The sequence below is a fragment of the Rana temporaria genome, chromosome 7, assembly GCF_905171775.1.
Source record: "Rana temporaria chromosome 7, aRanTem1.1, whole genome shotgun sequence".
Classification (NCBI taxonomy): domain Eukaryota; kingdom Metazoa; phylum Chordata; class Amphibia; order Anura; family Ranidae; genus Rana; species Rana temporaria.
In genome coordinates, this window is record NC_053495.1 from 81,303,019 (window position 1) to 81,327,562 (window position 24,544).

Consider the following 24,544-nt stretch of genomic DNA (forward strand, 5'->3'; position numbering starts at 1 on the left):
TCTCTCCCGCTGTAATGCCGTGTGCGCAGTGCTCAATGACTTATATAGACATGGGGCGTGGTCACCGGCCAATGTCACCTGGTGACCCAGCCCCTTATGATGTCACAGTCCCAGGGCATGACGGAACTGTGACGTTATAAGGTGTGGGGTCACCGGGTGACATCACTCGGTGACCAGGCCCCATGCCTATATAAGTTGTTGCGCATACGGCATTACAGCGGGAGAGAGCGCTGTGTCAACATCGGAAGAAGAGGGGAGAAGACGACAGAGAAGACCAGGCCACCGCTAGCAAAAGAGCTGGCAGAAGGCAGAACGCAGGTGAATGGGGAGGGGTACGATCTACCCCATACTCATTCACATTGGGTGGGGGGCCGTGATCTTATTAAAAGGAGCTCCTGGATTCCGATAAGCCCCCCCGACAACTAACGGCCAGGGTTGTCGTGAAGAGGCCCTTGGGGACAGAGTGCTTTGAGGTGGGGCATGTGGCTTGGTACGGTTCAGGAGGGGGGGGGCGCTCATCCCCACCCCATGTCCTGACCAGCCAGGCTGCGTACTCGGATAAGTGTCAACTACAATTGAAGCTGCTGTGCTTTGTCTACAATTGACGTGATAAAAATAAATATGATTGTGTAAATAGCTAGTGTACATCTCAGTTCTGTATCCAGTAGAAACTTTTCATCCATACAGTGTAGTATTCAATAGCAACAATTAATCAACTATTGCAAATATACTGTAAACTGTGCAGTAACCAAGATGTTTCAGGTGCTCTTTTAACCCCATTGTGTCCCCCTAATTTTGATTGACTCACTAAATACAGCTGACCTTTAAATTATAAAAGGTCTTATAGCACTTTCCCCAGAGGGTAACTCACATTAATGTGTTAACAAAGTAAGAGAGAAGATTCTCTTTACGGTCAATGATTGTAAAGATTTTTTTTTTTTTTAACAAGCATGTTATACTTACCTGCTCTGTGCTATGGTTTTGCACAGAGCAGCCCCAGTCTTCCTCTTCTGGGGTCCCCTGCTGGTACGTCTGAATCTGACATGACACTTCCTACCTTCTCTGAGTATCTGCCTAGCAAGCCACTTGCCGGGGGTACTTGTGCAGGCTTAATCCCTAGCCACAATGTGTCCGTGCAGCTTGCCCTGGTCACCCACAATGCCCCCTCCCCCATTGTAAAAGTGCAAGGCAGCGCCCCAACTGTCCATATTGGAACCTATGTGGGCATGCTACTGAGCAGGGTTGTGTGCATCCACATATACAGCCTGGCTCGGGCATGCACCCCCACCCCCCCCACTCCCTCCCTCACAGGATTTGACTGAAAGCAGAAGTAGTCCCCATGGAGCCATCTCCCACTGTTTTCAGAATGCCCCACCATCTAAGAGTAAGAAGAGTGCTGCTGCAGATGGGCGTAATGCTGGATCTGTAAGTGTCTGGGGGGTGACAAACCAGTGGTGGGATATATATATCATTTTTTGTTATCTTAATGGAGTAAATGCATTAACAAAAATTATTTGACTTTAAAACCACTTTGAAACAACTTAATAGTGCTGTGTGTGTATACTGGGTGTATATATAAGGTATTTTGTATACTGAGGAGATTGAATCATGTTTAACAGGTAAACACAAAGCAGAGACCACAGGATTACCTAAAGGATGTATTTTATACAAGACCCTCCAGACTCAGATGCTGGACATGTTGGACATTGAAGGACTGTACCCCCTCTACAAAAGGGTAGAGAAATACTTGGAAGAATGTCCAGAGGAAAGGCAAGTTGGTTACTGTAATCTCTATGCTTGCATTGTGTAGAATTTTAAAATGCTTTCCTAAGATATTTTAACTGGTAAAGAATCACTTTAAAGCTAAATATTTCAGGAGTGGGTGAGACATGCAATTAAAGTTCTTATTCCTAAATTAACCTACTAGCATTTTGTGCTTTGTGAGTATCTGCTGGTACATGGTGATCCACCAAAGAAGGTTGCTAACTGTTATTTTTAGAAGAAAGAATGTTAATGTCTGCTGAAACCACTATAGAAGTACACCATGGTTGGCCATTGTCACTGTTAAGTCTTGATAAAAAATATCTACACTTAAGAGATGCATTTTTTTTATCCTTATTCTTCATACTTACCTATGTGGATGCAGCATTGGTTCCATCCTGCTGCATCGGAGAATAAACAATTTTTAATAATTCCCCCATTCACATAAGTGTGGTGAATAAAGGAATCCTACCTACTGTGCTATTGTCTTCTGATAGTGGGACTCCTATGCTGTCAGAATACACTGATCAGTGCTAAACCTACTAATTAAATGAAACATTTCCAGCAGTCCCATTTGTCAAAAGACGATCATTAGATCAACTTCTGTTAAGCAGAAACAGCCATAGGAGTATCAAAATTTGGTAAGTCCCTACTGAACCGGATACATTTTGGTCCATCTTCGGCCACCTTTTAGATTCAGTATTTTCATTAAAGGGTTAGTTCAACTTTACAAAGAAATTACCTTATGCAGATAAAGGGCATCTGTAGATAAAACCAAACTCAGCAGCTAACCCAGGTATTATCTAAAACATACAGACCTGAATGGATTATGCTTGAAGTGTAGCCGGTTGCTTCACATCCAATCAATTTGTATGACTTTCACCTAAGGACCTTAGAGACATCATGAGTCCCACATTATCACACTTTCTGTGTCTCTGGGATGCTACTTTCAAAACTCACACTCTCCAATCTCCACATATGCCTGTGGTGTATAACTAGGGGTGTTGAATTTAATCGTTGCATCGATGCATCGAGATTAGATGGGCCACGATGCTGCATCGATGCTGTCACTTTAAGTAATCGATTATGGAGGATGACGTCATCCTCGCGCCGTGCAGCCGCACCATGCCCTGCGGAGCCGAAGGTTACATGCCGTTTTTTCCCGCCTCCCGATGACGTTATCCCCCTGTGCTGCGAGGAGAGGAGGCCTTCTATCAATCCCCTTCCCTCTCCTCTCATCAGCCAATAGCAAGTGATTCCAGGCAGCGTAATGCGGAAGTGAGGAGCCCACGCGGTGTGCAGGTTGGCTGGAACATGGAGTGCTGTGGCTGGAGCTGTCCCTGCTGCTGACAAGAGTGCCGGCGGCCAGCTTATGGAGCACGGAGCTCCGAGGAGGAGAGTGGAGCCGAGCCGAGCCATCAGTGCTTTTGGTCCCGGTCGCGGCGTATCCAGCCGGAGGTGTGATGGAGGAGGATGAAGCGGAGCTGCAGGAGAGCCAGAACAGTGGTAGAGCCAGAACAGCAGTAGAGCCAGGTGAGGGGGCCGTGAGGAGGACACTGAAAGGACTGACATGGTAAGAGGGGAGGCAGACTGCATCCATAATGTAGATAGGGCAATACAAACAAAAAGTGAGCAGTGCTTTGCGGTGATAAATGTACAAAAGAGTCTTATTAAGTAGTGAACAAATATAGTCCTGAAATATATTTATATATAAATCTGATCTGATTGAAAGAAATCTTCTGTGTATTCAAAGTAAATCCAGTGCTGAGTGTGCTCTGCTGTGTTTAAATCATTCACCAGAAATCAGGAATGATTTAAACACAGCAGAGCACACTCAGCACTGGAATTACTTTGAATACACAGAAGATTTCTTTCAATCAGATCAGATTTATATATAAATATATTTCAGGATTATATTTGTTCACTACTTAATAAGACTCTTTTGTACATTTATCACCGCAAAGCACTGCACACTTTTTTTGTTTTATGGTCTATTTAAAGTTGTATATTCACTACCTTGTGCTAGCTGCCAACTAATCATACAGCGGCAACTTTATTTTGTCTTTAATGCAGATATGACAGCATGTTCCCTAGCTGGCTGCCAAACTGCCTTATGTCCTTCACAGCCCCTTCCTCCCCCCGCAGGTCCCACTATCTTTCACCCAACTTCCCCCCCCCACCTTTTATATATGTCACAAACTACTCCTGATCACTCAAACTACACATCAGACGGATATGGCTCCCAGCCCATTCCTCCTCCACCTCCCTATTCAAACCAATGGCCACCGCATAGCCCTCACCCAACTCACCTCCATTCACAGGCTCCAACCCACACCCTAAACCCTAAACAATAATTCTATAATAACAAAATGATCTCTGGACCTACCCCTCCATCCTTCAGTTCCTATCACCCCCCCCCCCCCCCAGACTCTTTCATCTAATAATATTCTTGGACTCTTCCAGCCTTCCATTCCTATCCTCTGATTCTTCCATCCTTTTTTCCTTATTCATGGATTCCTATTTCCCTATCACCGGATTCTTCCATTCTATCTCCATGGATTTCACCATCTTTCAGTTCTTATCCCTTGACCCCTCAATCCTTCAGTTCTATCCCTGGACTCTTCCATCCTTTAGTTCCCAACTCCGGACTACTCCATCCTTCTTTTCCTATTCTTGAATTCATTCTTCCCTATCTCCAGACTCCTCCATCTTTCTAATCGTGATGCATCGTGATGCATCGCGGAATCGAATCGAATCGAATCGCTGACATGATAATCGTAATCGAATCGAATCGTGAGGCCACTGAAGATGCGCACCCCTATGTATAACCCACTGTTTCTTCCAGGATAATCTTAACAATTATGTTGGTGGATAAATAAAGGCTTGTATAAAAATAGTGCCTGCAAAGTGCCCTAAAAGAGAGGCTCTAGTGTGAAATCCTGAGGGCTTTCACACTGGAGTGGTGCGCTGGCAGGACGTTAAAACATTTCCTGGAAGCAGCATCTTTGGAGCAGTGAAGGAGGGTTGTGTATACTGCTCCTCCAACGCTCTTGCCCATTGAAATGAATGGCAACCACGGCTGTACCGCTGACAAAGCGCCGCTGCGCGGGTGTTTTAACCCTTTTTCTGCCACTAGTGGGGGTTAAAAGCGCCCCACTAGCAGCCGAATACCTCGGCAAACTTGACGGTAAAGCGCCGCTAAAAATAGTGGCACTTTACCGCCGAAGCCGCCCATGTGAAAGGGGCCTAAAGATGCCAACCTCAGAAATCTTCCACTACCATCAAAAATTCATTTATTGAATTCTCTTCAATAAACTATAGACGATATATCAAGTAGAACTCATTTTGAGAACAAATGAATGAGACATCCTGGAACTAAGGGAGGCATCTCTGAGTTATATTGCTTCTTTTCTAGCCCTGCAGGCAAACTCCCATGCCAGAAAGCATTGGAAACTGATTTGCTTGGTGTCTATTAAAGACTCTTGTGGTACAAGCCAAGGAAGCTTAGACTTCTGTAGTGTATTAATTATTTTGCTGAATAGAAAAAGTTGCACGTACAGCTGCAGGATCCACCTAGATTACAAGAGATTACAAAATATGCCTACAACGTTCACAAGCCAATTGTTATTTCTAGCAAAATAATCATGTACAATATGTATGCCATCCGTAAACTAAACAGTTACTCAACTTGGGTATTCAATTGATGAAGTAATCTCCTTGAGTTCAACACCAAACATCTTCCTCCGAAGTCTTCCAGCACATGTCTTGCCTCTTTGTCCTCAAAAGCAACTCTTCAGTTTGTCCCGCGACATGCCTGTTCAAAATCCTCCCCTCCCCCTGACTTCCTCTTGCATCATATCCTGTAAAGAGCTTGCACATAAATCTAGTCTGACTGGTTCATTTGCATATCAGGGGAGGCTTAGCTTGTAAAACAGCATATGTTCTTTAAATATAACAATTGCGTATCTATAATATGCTATAAGTTCACGCGGGACAGCCCCGGATTCGGACTTATGTCCCGCAGTTCCGCTCAGCTGAGTTGCTTATGTAAGTAGTAGAGTTGGAAGTCCCGACATTTATAAAAAAACTGTTAGAGGGAACTGGGGAAGCGAGGAAGGCATCAAGAAATGGGAAAATTTTTGAAATTAGTCCATGGATCATCAGTCAACAATGGGATGGTGGAAATTAATTATAAGTGTATAACTAGGTGGTACGAACCCCAGATATATTAGGGAAGTATCAAATAGATGAAAAAAGTGTTTCAACCAAACCTCCTATGTTGGCACTGCTCTGCGCTCAGGAATCAAAAAAATAAAGGGGGTTGTAAAGGTTTTTTTTTTTTTTTCTAAATAGGTTCCTTTAAGCTAGTGCATTGCTGGTTGCACTTTTCCTTCGATTTCCTTTCTAAATGTGTTTTTTCTTTGTCTGAATTTCTCACTTCACGTTTCTCCTCAGTAAGCTTGCCCCAATCATCCGAGCGGTGGTTAGTCAGCCAGAACAGCTTACTGAACATGAACAGGAAGTGAGAAATTCAGTCAAAGAAAAAAAAAACATTTATAAGGGAAATCGAAGGAAAAAGATAAGTGAATCAACAATGTACTAGCTTAAAGGAACCTATTTAGAAAATCAAAAACAAATCTTTACAACCCCTTTAACCACTTAAGACCTGGACCTTTAGGCAGCTAAAGGACCTGGACAGTTTTTGCGATTCGGCACTGCACTTTAACTGACAATTGCGCGGTCGTGCGACGTGGCTCCCAAACAAAATTGGCGTCCTTTTTTTCCTAAAAAATTGAGCTTTCTTTTGGTGGTATTTGATCACCTATGCGGTTTTTATTTTTTGCGCTATAAACAAAAATAGAGCAACAATTTTGAAAAAAATGCAATATTTTTTACTTTTTTCTATAATAAAAATTCCCCCAAAAATATATAAAACATTATTTTTTTCCTCAGTTTAGGCCGAAACGTATTCTTCTACCTATTTTTGGTAAACAAATTGCAATAAGCGTTTATCGATTGGTTTGCGCAAAATTTATAGCGTTTACAAAAAAGGGGATAGTTTTATTGCATTTTTATTATATATATTTTTATTTTTTACTACTAATGGCGGTGATCAGCGATTTTTTTTTTTTTGTGACTGCAACATTATGGCGGACACTTCAGACAATTTTTACACATTTTTGGGACCATTGTCATTTTCACAGCAAAAAATGCATTTAAAATGCATTGTTTACTGTGAAAATGACAGTTGCAGTTTGGGAGTTAACCACAAGGGGGCGCTGAAGGGGTTATGTGTGACCTCATTTGTGTTTCTAACTGTAGGGGGGTGTGGCTGTAGGTGTGACATCATCGATTGTGGTTCCCTATAAAAGGGAACACACGATCGATGACAGCGCCACAGTGAAGAACGGGGAAGCTGTGTTTACACACAGCTCTCCCCGTTCTTCAGCTCCAGTGACCGATCGCGGGACTCCAGCGGCGATCGGGTCCGCGAGGGCCACGGTCACGGAGCTTCGGACCGGGTCGCATGCACGCTTAAAGAGCCACGTACATGTATGTGGATGTGCCCAGCCGTGCCATTCTGCCGATGTATATCGGCGTGAATGGGTCCTTAAGTGGTTAAGGTTCTCTATGCAATATGATGTGTCACAATGTGAAATATAAAACTCCTCATAAAATTACATAAAAACTGTAAAATAGCAGCCACTTAAAAACCAATCCAATATTAAAAAACAATACTCGGGAATAAACACTCTAAAAATGTCCACATGAATATTGTAGCGGTGCTCTTGTCAAAAATTGAGAAGCTTCCTTATGCAGTTCATGTAGTTCATAAAGGAAAAAAATTTGTGAAAATTCAGATTCTAGCTTTGTGCAGTGATTGGATGTGTGTAACCAGCATTCAACCAGTGATACACCTCGTGGAAAGAAGCCCCCTTTGGGGATACACTCACCACAATACTAAGTATAATGTGCCTCTCATCAAAGTCAGAACCTCCTCCGCTTTTATTCACCTTCCACCAAACTTAGACCATGTATATAGAGGGATCCAGGGAGCTCATGTGAAGGAAAAAATATATTGTCCACATAGCAAGATACTGTTTCCTAAAGTTTTAGTGCCCTAAGAACCCCCCTTTACAATATATACGTACTCTTTGTAAAAAATGCTTGCGTTGTAATAAACCTGATGCGCTTGCAAATCCTGATTGTCAGCCCACAGATTCTGCAGCGCGTGCACTTCCCCCATTCACTGGCCAACCCGGAATTTAGGTGGAAACAGCAGTTTTTACATCCCCTTGGTCTTTTTTAGACGTTTTTCATGGAAGATCTGTACGGATCTATTGTGGACCAAAGCAATTAATTTCCACAAACCCAAATTTGACCCTTGCCAGACAATTTGGCTGGAAACCTATCACGGTTCCCAAAATTATAGACCTTTTTGGGCCCATCTTTTAACATGGGCATTACTGAAAAATAATGAGTTGCAGTCATATTGGTCCACTGACCCAATTCATCATATGCCTGTGTTCTCTTCAGCCATGGCCTGGGCTAGATACAAGCAAATATTGCGGTTTATGCCTTTCAACAACAATGAACTCTCTCGTCCTCGGGGGTGACCCTGGAAATGATCAGCTCCACAAACTTTGTCCCCTTGTAAACCTCTTCAACCAAAAATTTGCAGCCTTGTATATCCCCAAACAAGATGTCTGCTTTGATAAATCCCCTGATTAAGTTTTGTGGTCACCTTGTTTTTAAACAGTTTCTCCCCAGCAAGCGTGCCAGAAATGGGATCAAAATGTATAAGCTCGAGTGCGCATGCGCGAGGGATCCAAGATGGCCGCGTGATCCGGAGCTCCGCCGTACACTGCTCCCGCGGCACCGACTGCAGCCTACAGAGGGGTCTTCTCCGCACACCGACCAGAGCCCCGGACTCCCGCTGACCCGGTCTATCCCCCTGTATGACAAGCGTCCTGGTTCGTCGGGATCTTGGGCCACAATTCGATCAGGCCCAGCCGCCCAGGGGATCCAAAATGGCCACCGCAGCACAGCACCTCGCAGCACGCGTGGAGGGACACTCAGAGCCGAGGCAGGTAATCGCTCCAGCTACCCTGTCATTCACTCCAGCACACCAGAGTGCGGCTCTCCCACAAATGACTCCTTCCCCAGCCTCCACCGAGTCCCTGCTGAGTAGGACTTTTGGTGATGCAGGGCATATTTCAGCAGGCATATCCATACAAGTGCAGCAGGATAGTCCCTTCCCTATCATACAATCCCCAGAATCTTTTTCAGATGACTTATTCCATAAATTGTCAGCTCTCCTGGACAGGGGTCTGGCATCTACGGCAGCTAAAATAACCACTGACATTAAGGCTGATTTCCAGAACTTGGGCCCAAGGAAGGAAGCTATCGAACACAAGCTAGACCTCACAGTTTCCGCCACTAACCAGAATTCTGGTCATATACAAACGCTACAGGACAGACTCGATTTAGCTCTCCTCAGGATTGATGAACTCGAAAACAGATCCAGAAGGGACAATTTTAGGATCAGGGGTCTTCCAGAGGCTGTAACGGATGTTATGCAAGCTACTCATGAGTTGATCTCATCACTGATCCCGAATATCCCGCAACATCGCCTGGAACTTGATAGGGTTCATAGAGCTTTGGGCCCCCCCAGAAAGGATGGCACTCCTAGGGATGTGATTGTAAAGCCTCATTTTTTTTTGGTTAAAGAAGAGATAATGAAACAAGCTAGAGCAACAAATCAAATCCTGTGCCAGGGCCATCCAGTTCAAATTTTTGCCGATCTGTCCCAATCTACAATTCAAAGACGCCGTTCCCTGAAACCTATGTTGTCGGTCCTTTCTCAAAAGGCTATAAAATATTGGTGGACATTTCCATTTGCAGTTAAATTTTCTCTTAATGGGAAGTACTACTCCTTTTCCACCCTTCAGGAGGGAGAGAAGATCCTCCTTTCGTTGAAGCTGATTTCCCTGGAAGCTGACATGGACACTTCAAACCCATCGCACAACCCTGCCAAACGCCCATCTCCGAACAGTCCGCTTACCCCGCTTTGGAACAAACCGAAGTCAAAGAAACAGAAGGACATTCTCCAAACCTGAGAGCATCCGGGGGAACTTTGCCCTTTTTTTTCTCTCATTTTGGTTACTCCTGGCAGGAGGGAGGTGTTTGTCTCCCCCATTAGTCCTGCTCGGAGTCCATTTTTTCAGATTCCCCGTCCCTTCCCTGCTTACCTTCCCTATATATTTTTTCTGTTGTCTGGTCCCTCAAATTTGTATGGGGGGGTTTCTATTTTTTTTTTCTTTTTCTCCTTTTTTTTGATACCTTTAGGGGGGTAAAAGATTTCGGATATTTTTTTTGTACTGTTCCACCTGGGAGGGGGGCTGTGGTTTTCCTCTCTACGAGGGTCTAGTTCCCTTTTTGTAGGCCTTAGATAACTGCAAATAAGTTTTCTCTATGTGTTTCTTTTTTATGTTTTCGTATTATTTTACTAGGTGCCCGGGAGCTGTGTACCTTGCATGCGCCTCCACCCATCTCTCGGTTTCTTCGGAGTCCGTGGGATGGGTTGTCTGCAGTTTTTTTTGCCGACTTTTCTGGAAGGATCTGGCTCTGGGGGATCTTTGTACCCCTTAGAGTCTGATCCGCCTCTCCCAGAGAGATTGTCTGTGATCTCTCTGTCTTTTTATTCTCTCTTATCTCTTCTCCATCTTTTCCCCATCTTCCCCCCCTTTCCCTTGCACCTCGGGAACATTTTCATTTGTGTCTCTTTTTATTGTTTTTTGTCAGGCAAAATTTGGGAGTTCCGTATGCATCTCGTTCTTGGATGGGTGTCTTGCCTGCTTGCCGACTGGGAGTCTGGTTATGGTACTTGACTCCCTCTAAATTGGCTAGGATTTTCCCCTCAGCTGACCCTTTATGTTTTAGGGGTTGTCAGTTGTTGGGCTCTTTTGCACATATTTGGTGGGAGTGCCCTAGAATCAGGCCGTTTTGGAGAAAAATTCTTTTAACTATTAAGAAGGTTACTGGCGGGCGTGGCCTGCAGCGGAGCCGGATGGCAGCATAGAGAGAGAGCTCCGCAATCCACGAGCGAACAACGGCACTAAACAACCTACAAAAGGACTAATTTTGGCTTTACAACTGTGCGACCCGATCTGGGCACACTCGGGGATCATGACTAACAAACGGAAGGGCTCCGTGAAACCTCAGCGCCTGATGGACATGTTTACAGTCCCGAGGGACGGAGGCAGGCAAGATGGCGCCGGCGCGGCCTCAACACCCGTGCCCAACAACCAGACCAAACGCAGTGGGGGAACCCGCTCGGACTACAGATCACAGATGTCCCCTCAGGGAGACCAACAATCCACTCCTTCTCCCTCCGACAGCCCTGCAAAAGCTCGGATGAGGCTGGATGGCGCTGGATGCGGCCCTGCAGTGAGCCCTATGACAGAATCTGGGGATGACACACGTGAGTTACCAGACTCCATTGCCACTTTCCCTACTAGTAACCAGCCTGTGATGGACACTGTACTTAGGGATATGTTGGTGACACTACGTAGCTCACTTCAAGCAGATATGATGAACTGTATTCATAGAGTGAGTGGGGAGCTGAGGGAGGTGGAAGACAGGGTGGAACACATCGAAACAAAGATGGGGGAGTATGCCTCCACCATTAATAGCCTAGTGGATGCTAGTGAAGCTCAGGAGGAGAGCAGTGACTGGATCAAAAACAAGTTAGCAGACATTGATGACAGATCCAGGAGAAACAATATGAAAATAAGGGGAGTCCCTGAGTCAATACAACCCCTGGATCTGCGATCGTATGCGATCGACTTATTCTCGTCTCTCCTCCCTAACCTTACCGAAGTAGACATTACAATAGATAGGATCCACAGGCTTCCAAAACCTGCCTTCCTACCTGCTGATGTACCCAGAGATGTAATTCTACGCATGACCTTTTTTCATGTGAAGGAGCAGCTAATGCAGGCGATGCGCAGAAATGATAATATTCCCTCCAGATTTCAAAACCTGCAATTCTACCCTGATCTCTCCCAGCACACCATGCAAAAAAGGCGGAATCTTGGCACTATCACCAAGGCTCTGAGGAATCATAGTATTCCCTACAAATGGGGCTTTCCCACTAAGCTTGTCATCACATACAAGGATAGATCATTTAATGTAGACACTATGGACAGGGGAATCAAGCTACTGAAAGAATGGGAGATTCTGCCGAGTTCCAGCGAGAGCGACAAACCAACTTCCCAAGGAGCAACTGTCACCCCGTTTGGAAACAGGTTACACAAAGAAACGCCAGATCACATAAGTAATCTCCACTTTGTCCTTCGTTAGGATCTTTAAGGTCTCTCGTGGTCACCGCGATGGGTTTTGGGCATGAACTTACCCCTCCTTGAACCTGAGCAGTTTTCAGCTGCACCCGGGCATGACCTTTTTGTGATACCTTCTGTTGCCATGGAAATGGCCGGATGTCCGTTGATATCCCAACTATTTTTTTGTATTACCTTTCTGTTTCCTTCTTTTTTCTTTTGTTTTTGGATACATGCAGATGACAATGAACCCTCAAGATGGAGCTCTGCTGGATGTTATGCTCAATCTCCGCAACATGGACCTACGGCTCGGATGGTCATCTCCAGAGGCAGTTGCCAATTCGGGGACGCAGTGAGTAGTCTTGTTCATAAACCTAAACAGATACTGATACATGGCCCACCAGGAGGAGTTACGACCCTCCAGGGATCGATCCTGCCACAGAATACACATCTTTCCTGGTACGCAGATGCCGATCACAATCTTATCTATTAATGCTAGGGGCCTAAACCACCCTGTCAAGAGACGGTCCATGTGGAAGGAAGCCACGCTACATAAGAGTGACATCATATGCGTCCAGGAAACACACTTCAGTAGAGAATCCCCACCCCAGTGCTCCCATAGAAACTTCCCCCATGTATTCGCTGCCAACGCTAACACCAAAACAAAGGGGGTACTAACAGCTATACGAGACACAGTAGCCTTCACGTTACACATGGAGTTGGCTGACCCTGGGGGGAGATTCCTGGTCCTGGTGTGTGAAATCAACTCAGTGACATACACAATTGTTAACGTTTATGCTCCGAATGTCCACCAGACACAATTTTTCAACAAATTAATGAGGAAACTACAGTCTATTAAGAGAGGTCTTCTTGTGATGTGTGGGGACTTCAATGCTGTGCCAGACCCAGCCATGGACTCCACGACCAGAGCACATAGGATGGGGGCTTCCCTTCAGGGATCTATCCATAATGCAGAGATGTTCGATGTATGGAGGTGTCTCCATGCTGGAGAAAGAGACTTTACCTTTTTTTCGGCTCCTCATCGCACTTATACCAGGATAGACTTGTTTTTGACTGACTACAACACTCTGACTAGGGCTGTCTCCGCATCTATTAACGACATAACGTGGTCGGACCATGCTTCAATTTCTATATCTCTTAAAGATGCTTCGCCCGCCAACCCTCCCCCTGTGTGGAGGGCTAACACGTTTCTATTGCAACAACCTGATGTGCGACAAACTGTAGAAAAGCACCTAAAATAATTTTTTGCCATAAACGACACACCTGCCCAAGATCAATTCACCTTGTGGTCTGCCCATAAGGCGTATATTCGGGGGATACTTATCCAATTGGGGGCTAGGGCGAGGAGGCAGCGGCATAAAAAAATCAGGGACCTCACAGAGGAAATTGCAAGGGGAGAATGTGAGAATAAAAAACATTCCTCACAGGCATTGTCTGCTAGGCTCACACAACTGAGAAGTGACCTCAGGCTCCTCCTATTAGAGGATTTTGAGAAACACTCCAAAAAGTTAAAGATGACCTACTATGCACAGGGCAACAGGGCTGGCAAAATGCTAGCAAATAAAATTAAGGGGCGAAGAATTAAAACCAGAATCCCTTACATTCTGCATCCCTTACACAAAACAAAATAGTTTCATCCTCAAGATGTGGCAGATGCCTTCAGCCATTACTATGGCACTCTTTATAACTTAAAAGAAGACAAAGACACGTATCAACCCACTGCCCCTATGATAAATGATTTTTTGAGCAAAGTGTCCTTGCCCCAACTATCCCCGACACAAATTGAGTCCCTAAACCCCCCCTTCACTATTATGGAGATCCAAAAAATTATTGATCCCCTCCCCTCCAACAAATCCCCAGGTCCTGATGGTTTTGTAGGGGAATACTACCAGATGTTTAAGACCATCCTGACACCCTGCCTTGAAAAAGTATTTAGCAAAGCTGCCGCCTCCTCGTCCTTCCCCTCAGAAATGCTAGAAGCACTTATCGTGACCTTGCCCAAGCCAGGGAAGGATCCGGATACTCCAGCCAACTTTAGACCCATTTCATTATTGAATAGCGACATTAAATTATACGCCAAACTTATTGCAAGCCGACTGGTGGATATATTACCTGTATTGATTCACCCTGACCAGGTCGGATTCACCAAGGGGCAACAGGCCTCAGACGCCACGAGGCGGCTGATCAATGTTGTTCACTTGGCGCAGGTGCAGCGAAGGCCTTCTCTGCTCCTTGCTCTGGACGCAGAGAAGGCCTTTGATAGGGTCCACTGGGGGTATATGGAGATGGTCCTGAAGAGGTTTGGGTTCACTGGACCCATCCTCTCTGCAATATTGGCCCTATACTCATCGCCATCGGCCAGGGTGTTTACCTCTGGGACGCTCTCTAGACCCTTTACTATCACCAATGGCACCCGCCAGGGGTGCCCTTTATCACCCTTGATTTTCAACTTAATTCTAGAACCCCTTGCTCCGCATATTAGAACACATAGCAACATCAGTGGATTTCCCACGTCTAAAACGGAACACGTTGTCAGCCTTTTCGCTGACGACATTATTTTGATGCTTACAAACCCCAATACTTCCCTGGCTGCGGTACATGAAACACTTCAAATGTTTGGGAAACTTTCCTACTACAAAGTTAATGAAAATAAGTCTTTTATTTTGGGTATGGGAATTAGCAATGGATTAAGATGTTCACTCAGTTCACGGTTTCCGTACACCTGGAGCAACAAAGGAATTAAATATTTGGGTATCACACTGACAGCTACATCAAAGGAACTATTTACGTCCAACTATACAACATTCCTGGCCTCCTTCCCGGCTAAGCTACAGGAGTTGGCTAAAAGCGAACTACTGTGGTCGGGCCGCCTGGCGGCATTTAAAATGATGGTCCTCCCACAAATAATTTACTTGTTCAGGACTCTCCCCATCCCAGCCCCTAACTCCTTTTTTGTTAAACTCCAAACTCTGATCAATCGTTTCTTATGGAAAGGCAAGAAAGCAAGGTGGGCATTTAGGAATTCCATAGCTTCTAGATGGAAAGAACTGGAGGAAATCCAATATACCCTTGGGAGTCTTTATGATCTTCTAATGGCATCTGTTCTTCCATCTAGGCCTCCAGACGGAATGTCTCCCACTATGATGGCCTCTTTGAAAGCATGGGATATGCTTACGCAGATCCCCCAGATACATCATCCTGGGAAGACTTTTCCTTTGCCGATAACATGCCTCACAGCCGTTATCCCGGACTTAAATCTTACTCATTGGTCTAAGAAGGGAATAGCTTACATCTCCGATTTAATGATAGGCCCCAGGGGAAAGACATTTAGATCACTCCAGGTGGAGTTTGGCCTGGGGGAGGCTGATTACTTTACTTACCTGCGAATATACCATTTCCTTAAGAGTGGTCCGCCTCTCTCGATCCAACTCCACTGGAGGATAACACTATACTTCACCAATCAACATACCAACATAAAAGGGATTTCCCTGTTTTATAGTGCTATAAGTAATAAACTAGTATTTACGAAATCCACCAATATAGAAGCGTGGTAGAGAGACCTAGCTACTTCTTATTCCTCGGAACAATGGCAACGTGCTCTACAAATTACTTACGCCTCCACTAGATGCATAAATCTTTAGGAACAACACCAGAAAGTGCTGCTAAGATGGTATTTGACCCCTTTTAGGATCTCAAAATTCAGCCCTCAGGCATCTCCACTATGCTGGAGGGGATGTGGCCATGTGGGTACTCTATTCCACATACTGTGGGAGTGCCCACACTTACGCCAGATCTGGAACGCAGTTTTTGACCTGGTGACCCAAGTAATACAGGGGAGGGTGCCTATAACCCCGGGGTTTGCTGTGCTCTCGCTGGAGATAGACTCTATTCCAAAACTCAGTAGAGGGATTGTTTCCCATATACTACTAGGTACCAGATTGGCTATCACCCGCCACTGGAGAGACAAAAGAGTTCCCGTATTGCAGGAAGTAATTACAACAGTCAATACACACATAGGATATGAACTAATGTTCGCAGCATCCCAAGGCAGATATGTGATGGCTTGCAAAAGGTGGAGTCCGTGGACTGAGTGGTACAAGATGAAACATAGCTGTTAACAGGATTTATATTTCTAAATATTGAGAATACATGATAGGCCCCATACTACCCATAGTAGATACAGACTTCAAATGTGCATATAATCACTTGATATCTGTATGTGTCCTGCTCTTCCTTTTTTCTTCCTTTTTTTTTTTTTGTTTTTCTTTTCTCTTTCTTTTCTTTTATATTTTTTCCCCTCTTCTCTTTCATCCTCTATCCTTTTCATTATTCACTGATGTTTACTTACCCTCTACTGTGCTATCTTGACAATCTCGAATATGACTTTTATTGCTTCACTCATGTGGGTCTTGTTATTGTTATTATGTGGGGATGGGGGGGTGGGGGCTGGACCCTCTCAGGAAGTACACAGTTAGATCCCATGTGGGTGTGGAGGGGGATCCACCCTTACTCCTTCCTCTCCTTATGCCCTCTGGTCTCCCGCTCTTTTCCCGAGACCACACCAGTTTGAGAGTTCTGTTGACCTAGAGGGAAGACATGTCTAGAAGTATATTCCTTCAATACAGTATACGGGTATATTGATGTATAACTTTTACCTTGCAACTAAGTTACAGAGATTTTCTGATGATTTGTACATAACGTATTGCTCATTGTGTTTATCTCTTGAAAAATTTAATAAAAACTTATTGAATTAAAAAAAAAGAAGGTTACTGGCTACGAGATCGCAGGGCACCCAGAGTCCTTCTTGTTGAGCGCACACCTTCCTGGAATTTCTACACAGACGCGCAGATTGATTCATTTTATTTTGCTCGGTGCAAAGATTACTTTGGCCAAAGCATGGAAACTACCGAGCGTCTCTGGTAAGGCGGCGTTCAGGAAGATCTCCTGGATCATGTGCCAGGAAAAGGTGGCTGCCATGTTGAATGACTCAATGCCTAGTTTTGAATTGATCTGGAGTCCATGGGCTCAGTATATGGGTATATCGCTCATCCCAGGAACCTAGGTCAATTTTTTTGCTTGATTATTTTCCACTTGATTGAGATGATGTCTTCCCGTCGTGCACTCCCCCCTTCACTCCCCTACTCCCCTTTTCTCTTCTTATCTTCTTGCTCTTTTTTCCCTTTTTCCTTTTTTCTTTTTTGAGCTTTCCCTTTCTTTTCTCCCCTTTTTTTTTTTTTTATTTATTTCCTTTGTACGCATTACTGTTTTTTGTGGCTTTCATTCCTGCACCATTATGTTTGGAGATGTACTGTCTTTTTGTGGATCCTCCCCGGTGTGGGGTGGTCCGGGGTGTCCCCACCCATAGGCACAGTGAGTTTCCTTTGGGGTGCTGGTGGTTGGGGATCCTCCGGTTATCCTACTATCCCGGGCCTATGGTGACGGGGTTGGGGTCTCTTATGAGGCTTTCTTAGTCAGGGGGGTGGCCGGATGTCCTCCTCTCCTTTGAATCTTAGGGGTTGATCTCTGGGGCTTTTGTATTTTTAATGTTTGTATTCTTGATGCAACCCTTCATTCCTGGATCAGGTCTGCCCTTGTTTATAACTTGAGACTCACCCAGTAGTCAACCATGAGCCTGTATCTCTTCTGGTCTGTTTTTTATTTTTGATGTCTGCAGGAATGGCTGTTTTATGTATTGTTTCTTTCCTTTTTTTTATTAAATAAAAACCTTTGAAAGTAAAATGTATAAGCTCTGTGACAGGGCAACAGGCTATACCTGGAGTTTCCTGGTTTATGAGGGAAAAGATAGTGTGGAGCCACTCGACTGCTCAGACTACATAGGGAGCAGAGGCAAGATTGTTTGGGACTTGGTGTCACCCTTATTTGGAAAGGGCTATGTGCACAATTTTTATACAAGCATCCCACTTTTCAGACACCTCTTTCAATTTGCAATTACTGCATGTGGTACCGTGCAATCTAATCACTGGGACTTCCCCCAATGGCTCGTAAATGCCCCACTTAGACAGGGAGAGAGAGCCTGCTTGAGGTGCAATGAATTGCTTGCAGTGACAAGAATGTTTGGTCTTTCATTCAAGCAGATACAGCAGTCCAAATTAAAATGGCGACTGGTGTTGTCGAGAAGCCCCTCTGTGTCCACGACTACAATTGTAAAATGGGAGGGGAGGACTTCAATGACCAGATGCCCATAAGTTGCCCATAAGGCCAGGCGCTGGTACAAAAAGTGTCTGTATATTTATTCCAATTGGCTCTGTTCAATGCTTATGTACTATACAAAGCGTTAGGAAGAAGTGGATCCTTCCTAAAATTCCAGGAAGAGATCACAGTCCTTTTGTATCTAGAAGGTGCCGTGGCCCAATTTCTCAATCCAGATGCAGTGAGCTGGCTGCATGAAAGGCATTTTTCAGATGTCTTCCACGGTCCTTTTGTATCTAGAAGGTGCCTGGTACTGCTACCCAAAGAGCACCCCAAAAAAAGATGCTGTGTCTGTAGCAAGCGTGGATACAGGCGTGACACCCGCAATGTTTGTCCCTCCTGTCCTGGCGAACCTGGTCTCTGCATTGGGGACTGTTTCCATCGCTACCACACACTAGTGGATTATTAGTATAGGGTACAGTACGGCACAATATTTACTGCTACAATATTTGTGGACATTTTTAGAGTGTTCCTGAGTATTGTTTTTTTTTTTATATTTTGATTTGTTTTTAAGTGGCTGCTATACAGTTTTTATGTGATTTTATAATGTTTTACATTTCACATTGTGACACATCAGATTGCATAGAGAACCTCCTCGGACTAAGTCAGGAAGAGACGAAACGCATCAGTGTTGTGGTCCCGTTGGTCAATCGGAAGTGACGCTTGAGCGCCAAAGAACGCTGAGGTACCAGGAAGTGCAAACCGAGCCTGTCTGCTGTACACAGATGGCTTGGTTTATTTTCTCTGGCGAGCCTGGTTTGTTACAACGCGAGCATTTGAACTTTATTGCTTTAATATTTTTTACAAAGAGTACGTATATATTGTAAAAGGGGGTTCTTAGGGCATTAAAACTTTTGGAAACAGTATCACGCTATGTGGACAATATATTTTTTCTTTGACATGAGCTCCCTGGATCCCCCTATATACGTGGTCTAAGTTTGGTGGAAGGTAAATAAAAGCGGAGGAGGTTCTGACTTGATGAGAGGCGCATTATACTTAGTATTGTGGTGAGTGCGTCCCTATAGGGGGCTTCTTTCCATGAGGTGTATCGCTGGGTGAATGGTGGTTACACACATCCAATCACACATTTTTTCCTTTATGAACTACATGAACTGCATAAGGAAGCTTGCCAATGTTTGACAAGAGCGCCGCTACAATATTTATGTGGACATTTTTAGAGTGTTTATTCCTGAGTATTGTTTTAAAAAAAAGTATCAAATAGGACAAACCGAGTGCTGGCGGGGCTGTAAACAAACGGGAACTAGGGCCCATATATGGTGGGGGTGCCCTAAGATTAGAACCCATTGGAAGGAAATGCTAAGATTTTATTAAGGAGATTACTAACATAGATCTACCTGAGGAACCAAGGACATGCCTATTTCACAGGGTAGATATCCCGATAAAGGAATATAGAAACTCAATGATCGAACATATGATGAATGCCGCAAAAAGCCTGATACCGAGGAAATGGAAAGAGGTAGAAAGCTCAAAAATCAGAGAGTGGTTCGATAAAATAGAAGAGATATATAAAATGGAATACCTAAGACATAGTCAAGAAGATACTAGAGATGGATTTGTTAAGTTGCGTTCTCCAGTGACGACGTCTATGTGAGACGAAACGTGCGTTGGTAGGATAGACGTGCTGACGTCATCGCAAAAGGACAGGCGCTCATATGCCAGCTAGCTTCTCTACACGAACGCCCTTGTTGTAATGCTTCTTTTAATCTACAGATTGTAAGTGCACATTTTGTAAATGCGCATTTTGTCTTTTTAATAAACATCTATGGTTTAACTGTATTACGCTATGTGATCTTTTTACATATTTTCTGGTGGAATGGTGGTGATACCTGAGTATTGGCAGTTTACCCAGTGTCCAGCAATTGTCTGAGCCGGAGTGTGACTGACACCTGCAGTTTTGCTCATATAGGCTGTCTGCCAGCCTGTTTCTGGTAAGCACAAAACCCTCACAGTGGTGGATCATGAGTGCTTTGTGGTGAATAGTTGGATTCATTACTTCTGCTGGCACCTTCTAGTGTGTGACCTATTCTCACCTTCAAGACCCTATTGGACTTTCCTATATTGGATTTTTTCTATGTGGCTTCTTATTTTTTATAATTATTTTTCCAATTTCACTTTTTCACCAGTGATCGATTGAGGATTGGTTGATTTCAATCACTTAATTACTATTGGCTTTAATTAAATTTTTAGTCCTTGTATTATAGCGCAGCTTGCTGTACACTTTTTTATGTTTTTATATGTTTTTCAACGATTTAAGCTGCTGCTGACTTATTATTATTTTTTGCTATTTACACTACTTTGTTGGCGCAGTATTACACTTGTTTCCTATAATATGGAATACCTAAGACATAGTCAAGAACATACTAAAGATGGATTCGTTAAGAGATGGGAGAAGTGGAAAAAGTTTAAATTAACGAAGAACTATAGCGAGATTAAATGTATTTAGAGAAGAGGAGAAAGAACTGATCAAGAATTAAAGGTGAGGGAAGATGGAAGAAAATGAGGGGATGAGTTTCAAGGGGGGAGGGGGGTAGGCAAGGGTAGATAAGGTATTGGAATAAATATAATGATGTGTATCCCTATTGGAAGGGAAAACATTTTTTATAATTTTGTACACGATACATTTTGAAACAAAAACTGAAGTCGGTGATTGGATTTTGGTGTTCTGTACACGGCTAGGCTTCCAAAAAGTCTCGTACATGAAGCGGAAAAATGTATTTTGGGTGTAATTCCACATATACCCATGTCATGTGTGTGAGCAATATATCAAGGCCCCGTTCACACTGGGGCGGGAGGCCCGGTGGCGGTATAGCGCCGCTAAAAATAGTGGTGCTATACCGTCGGGGAATTGCCGCGGGATTCGGCCGATAGTGCTGCGGTATTAACCCCCGCTAGAGGCCGATAAAGGGTTAATACCACCCACAATGTGCCTCTGCAGAGGCGCATTGCAGGCGGTATTACCACGGTTTCCCATTGTTTGAAATGGGAAGGAGCGGTATACCGCTCCTCTCACCGCTCCAAAGATGCTGCTTGCAGGAGATTTTTTTCTCTCCTGCCAGCGCGTTGAGAAGGCTGGGCAAGAGTTTTTCAGGTGGTATTTAGGCGCTGTACCGTCTGAAAAACTCCTCAGTGTGAAAGATGTCTTAGTGACAACTTTGTGTAAAAAAAAAAAAAAAAAAATGGACTCAACATGCCTCTCAGCAAGTAGCTTGGGGTGTCTACTTTGCAAACATGGGTCATTTGGGTGGTTTTGAACTGTCCTGCCATTTTCATTAGAAGCTTATGCCACACATTACCCACTCTTCTAACCACTTGAAGACCACGCTATTTCTGACACTTTCCGTTTACATGATTTTTTTGCTAGAAAATGAACCCCCAAACATGGTGGGTATTGCAAATTTTTTTTTTTCACACAGTATTTTACAAATGCATTGTTTTGGGGGGAAAAACACTTTTTTTGAATTTTAATGCTCACAAACACACTTTGAAATTGCACACGCCCGTGCAACGGCAACAGACTACATACATTTTAAAAAGCCTTAACAGGTTCCCACTTTGGATTTACAGAGGCGGTCTACTACTAGAATTACTGCCCTTGATCTGACATTCACGGTGATACCTCACATGCATGGTGCAATTGCTGTTTACCTATGACAGAAGACTGATGCTTGCGTTCTCCTTTGCGCGCAAGCACAGGGGGACAGGGGTGCTTTAATGTTGTAATCATTTTTATTGTTATCACAGAGAATGTAAATATCCCATATGATAGCAATAGGCAATGACATGTACTTTATTTTGAAAAATGTGGGGTCTTTTAGGCTCTATATCTCTCCTCTGCCCTTAAAGCATCTGACCGCGCCAAGATTGGTGTGATACGATGCTTGGTGCTGTTTATATCCGGTGAAACCAAAAGTGAAGCTTCTGGTTTCTTAGGCCTTAGAGATGATTGGTCTCCAATCAGCTCCAGGAACCACCGGCTTCATTCTTCAGACATAACCCTCCTCCCTGTATGCAGGCTCAGTTTCGTTCTGCCTAATGAAAGCTCACCAGCTCGCCCCAAGGAAAAGTTTTTTGTTTTATGTTTTCTTGAAATAATCTTCTATCAACTGTCGGCTGAGAGACAGGCTGGATATATAGATCCTTGTAGTCTTCTCAGTCTGGCCAGCGAGCGTGAGCACACCTTTGCACAGAGGCTGGGTCTGCCACGACATACCCCATGACTCCTGGGGTGGCTGGTGAGCTTTCGCTCTGAGGTCCACATAGGGTTGCCACCTCATCCCTTTAAACCCGAACACATATGAATTACACAGGTTCTAAGGCAGATGAGGCACCAAGTGAGTTTAATTATCAGCCACAGAACCTGTGTAATCAATATGTGTTCGGGTTTAAAGGGATGAGGTGGCAACCCTAGGTCCACATATGAATGAGCTGTGGTGTTGTCTCACTCACAGTAGACCAGGCCGACAGCTACCTCCATTGCGGTTGTAGGCCTGTCAGGAATGTGTTAGTGAGTCCTCGCTTTGGCGGGTAAATCCCTTCCGCTTAGGTGGGTTTGTACAGCTGGGCATTCCTGGAGTTCGGGTGTCCTCCTATCCTCCCTTCCCTGCTCCTTTTCCCACTGATGCATTGCTAAAATTGCTGTTGTGGGGGGGGGGCTTACTGAGGGGACGGTGGTGCGTCTGTCCTGCATTTTCTGTGTTGGGGGGTCTTTTTACTGTGAGGAGTGTTTGCACTGTTTTTTAGCCTAAGATAGGCTTTCTCTGTTTAAATGCAGTGTGTTGCCGCCATTTTTTAGGTGGTTTTCAGTTGCATTGAAAACTCCCATTGGCGGTCATTTTGTTGTAGCCGTGCTATGGCGCAGCTTATATTGTGGTCAGCCATTTTACTGTGGCTGTGTTCTCTAAAAACGCTCGGCGGCCATCTTTGATGAGTAGTTGGCCTCTGGTGCTGGTTCCTACGGCGCACACAGGTCTCCTCACAGATGCCTAACGGCTTTACCTCACGTTTTTTTTTCTTCCTCTCCACACGCTGTGGGCAGCGGTCTTGTGCAGTCTCCTCCTGTGGTGAGTCCCATGGGTAGCCCACTGGTCAGCGCAGCAAGAGGGTAGGTTTTCATTCTAGCCTGAATAGGGCCCTGGGAGCTTCTGTTTTTGGAGTCAGTATCTGGGTTCTTCTTCCCCAAACATGCCTGATGTGGCAGCTGGTGCTCCTGCACCTGGAATTCCCACAGACACTTTGTTGTTGGTCCTGGAAACTTTTGTTGACAGGGTGGGAGTGGAGTGCGGACGTAAGGGGGGTAAAAAGTGCCCCCCCGCTATTCCCTGGGGAATGCTCTGTATCAGACCAGGACCTGACTGCGGCTCAGGTCCCCGGTTCTGTTTTTATCTGGAGCCGTGGACCAGGTACTTTTGAGGATGACCCCTCACTCGGGTCGGTGCATGACAAGGCTTTTCAATGCTGTAAGGGACTCCCTTAAGCTGGATAGTGCAGCTGGGCTTCCGCTGAGGGCTCTGTCTTTTTTGGGTCACACAAATCAGACCGCTCTGTGCAGGTTTTTCCTTCTGTGCCCTTCTTTGATAATTTCATAGATGCAGAATTGGAAAAGCCGCAGAAGGCTGTTGTAGTCCCTGGCGGTTTGGTATCCCTTTGAGGAGGGCATTTTTAAAAAGTGGGCTTCTCGTCCGGTGGTGGACCCTCCGGTTGCCAAGGTGTATAAGGTACCCACTCTCCCTATTGTGGGAACCCCTGCTTGTATGGATCTGACTGATAGGAGATCTGAAGCACTGACCCGTTCCATGTTTACCATGCTGGGGTCTGCCTTGCGGCCTATTGTGGCCACTACTCTGGGGTCTCAGTCACTCACTGAGTGAGCATTTTGCACCAGCTCTCTCCTGAAGTTAATAGGCTAGCGGACCAGCTGGTCCAGGGCCTTGTATATGTCTGTGATGCTTCACTGGATGCCGCGCCCTTGATATCCAGGGCTTCTGTTTCAGAGATAGTTTTATGCCCCTTCCTCTGGTTGGAATGCTGGTCTGCTGACCAGGCCTCTAACATATGCTCTGGCGGATTTACAAGAGTGGGAGGCCTTTTGGGTCCTCGCTGGAGGACATTATCAAGGATGTCACTGGAGGGAAGAGCACTCTCCTCCCTCAGTCCTCCAGGGGGAAGGAGACCCGCCCTCGGCCGGTTCCTTC

General features: G+C 44.8%; 1 protein-coding gene across 7 annotated transcripts in view; it reads left to right on the plus strand.

The window, feature by feature from the left end:
- Window positions 1-24,544, plus strand: part of IPPK (inositol-pentakisphosphate 2-kinase) — a 1,052,241-nt gene that overhangs the window by 714,326 nt on the left and 313,371 nt on the right. For all 7 annotated transcript variants that reach the window (XM_040360985.1, XM_040360986.1, XM_040360982.1 and 4 more), the window contains one exon: window positions 1,620-1,770. In XM_040360985.1, the coding sequence (XP_040216919.1) occupies window positions 1,620-1,770 (151 nt within the window). The remainder of the gene's footprint in view (window positions 1-1,619; window positions 1,771-24,544) is intronic.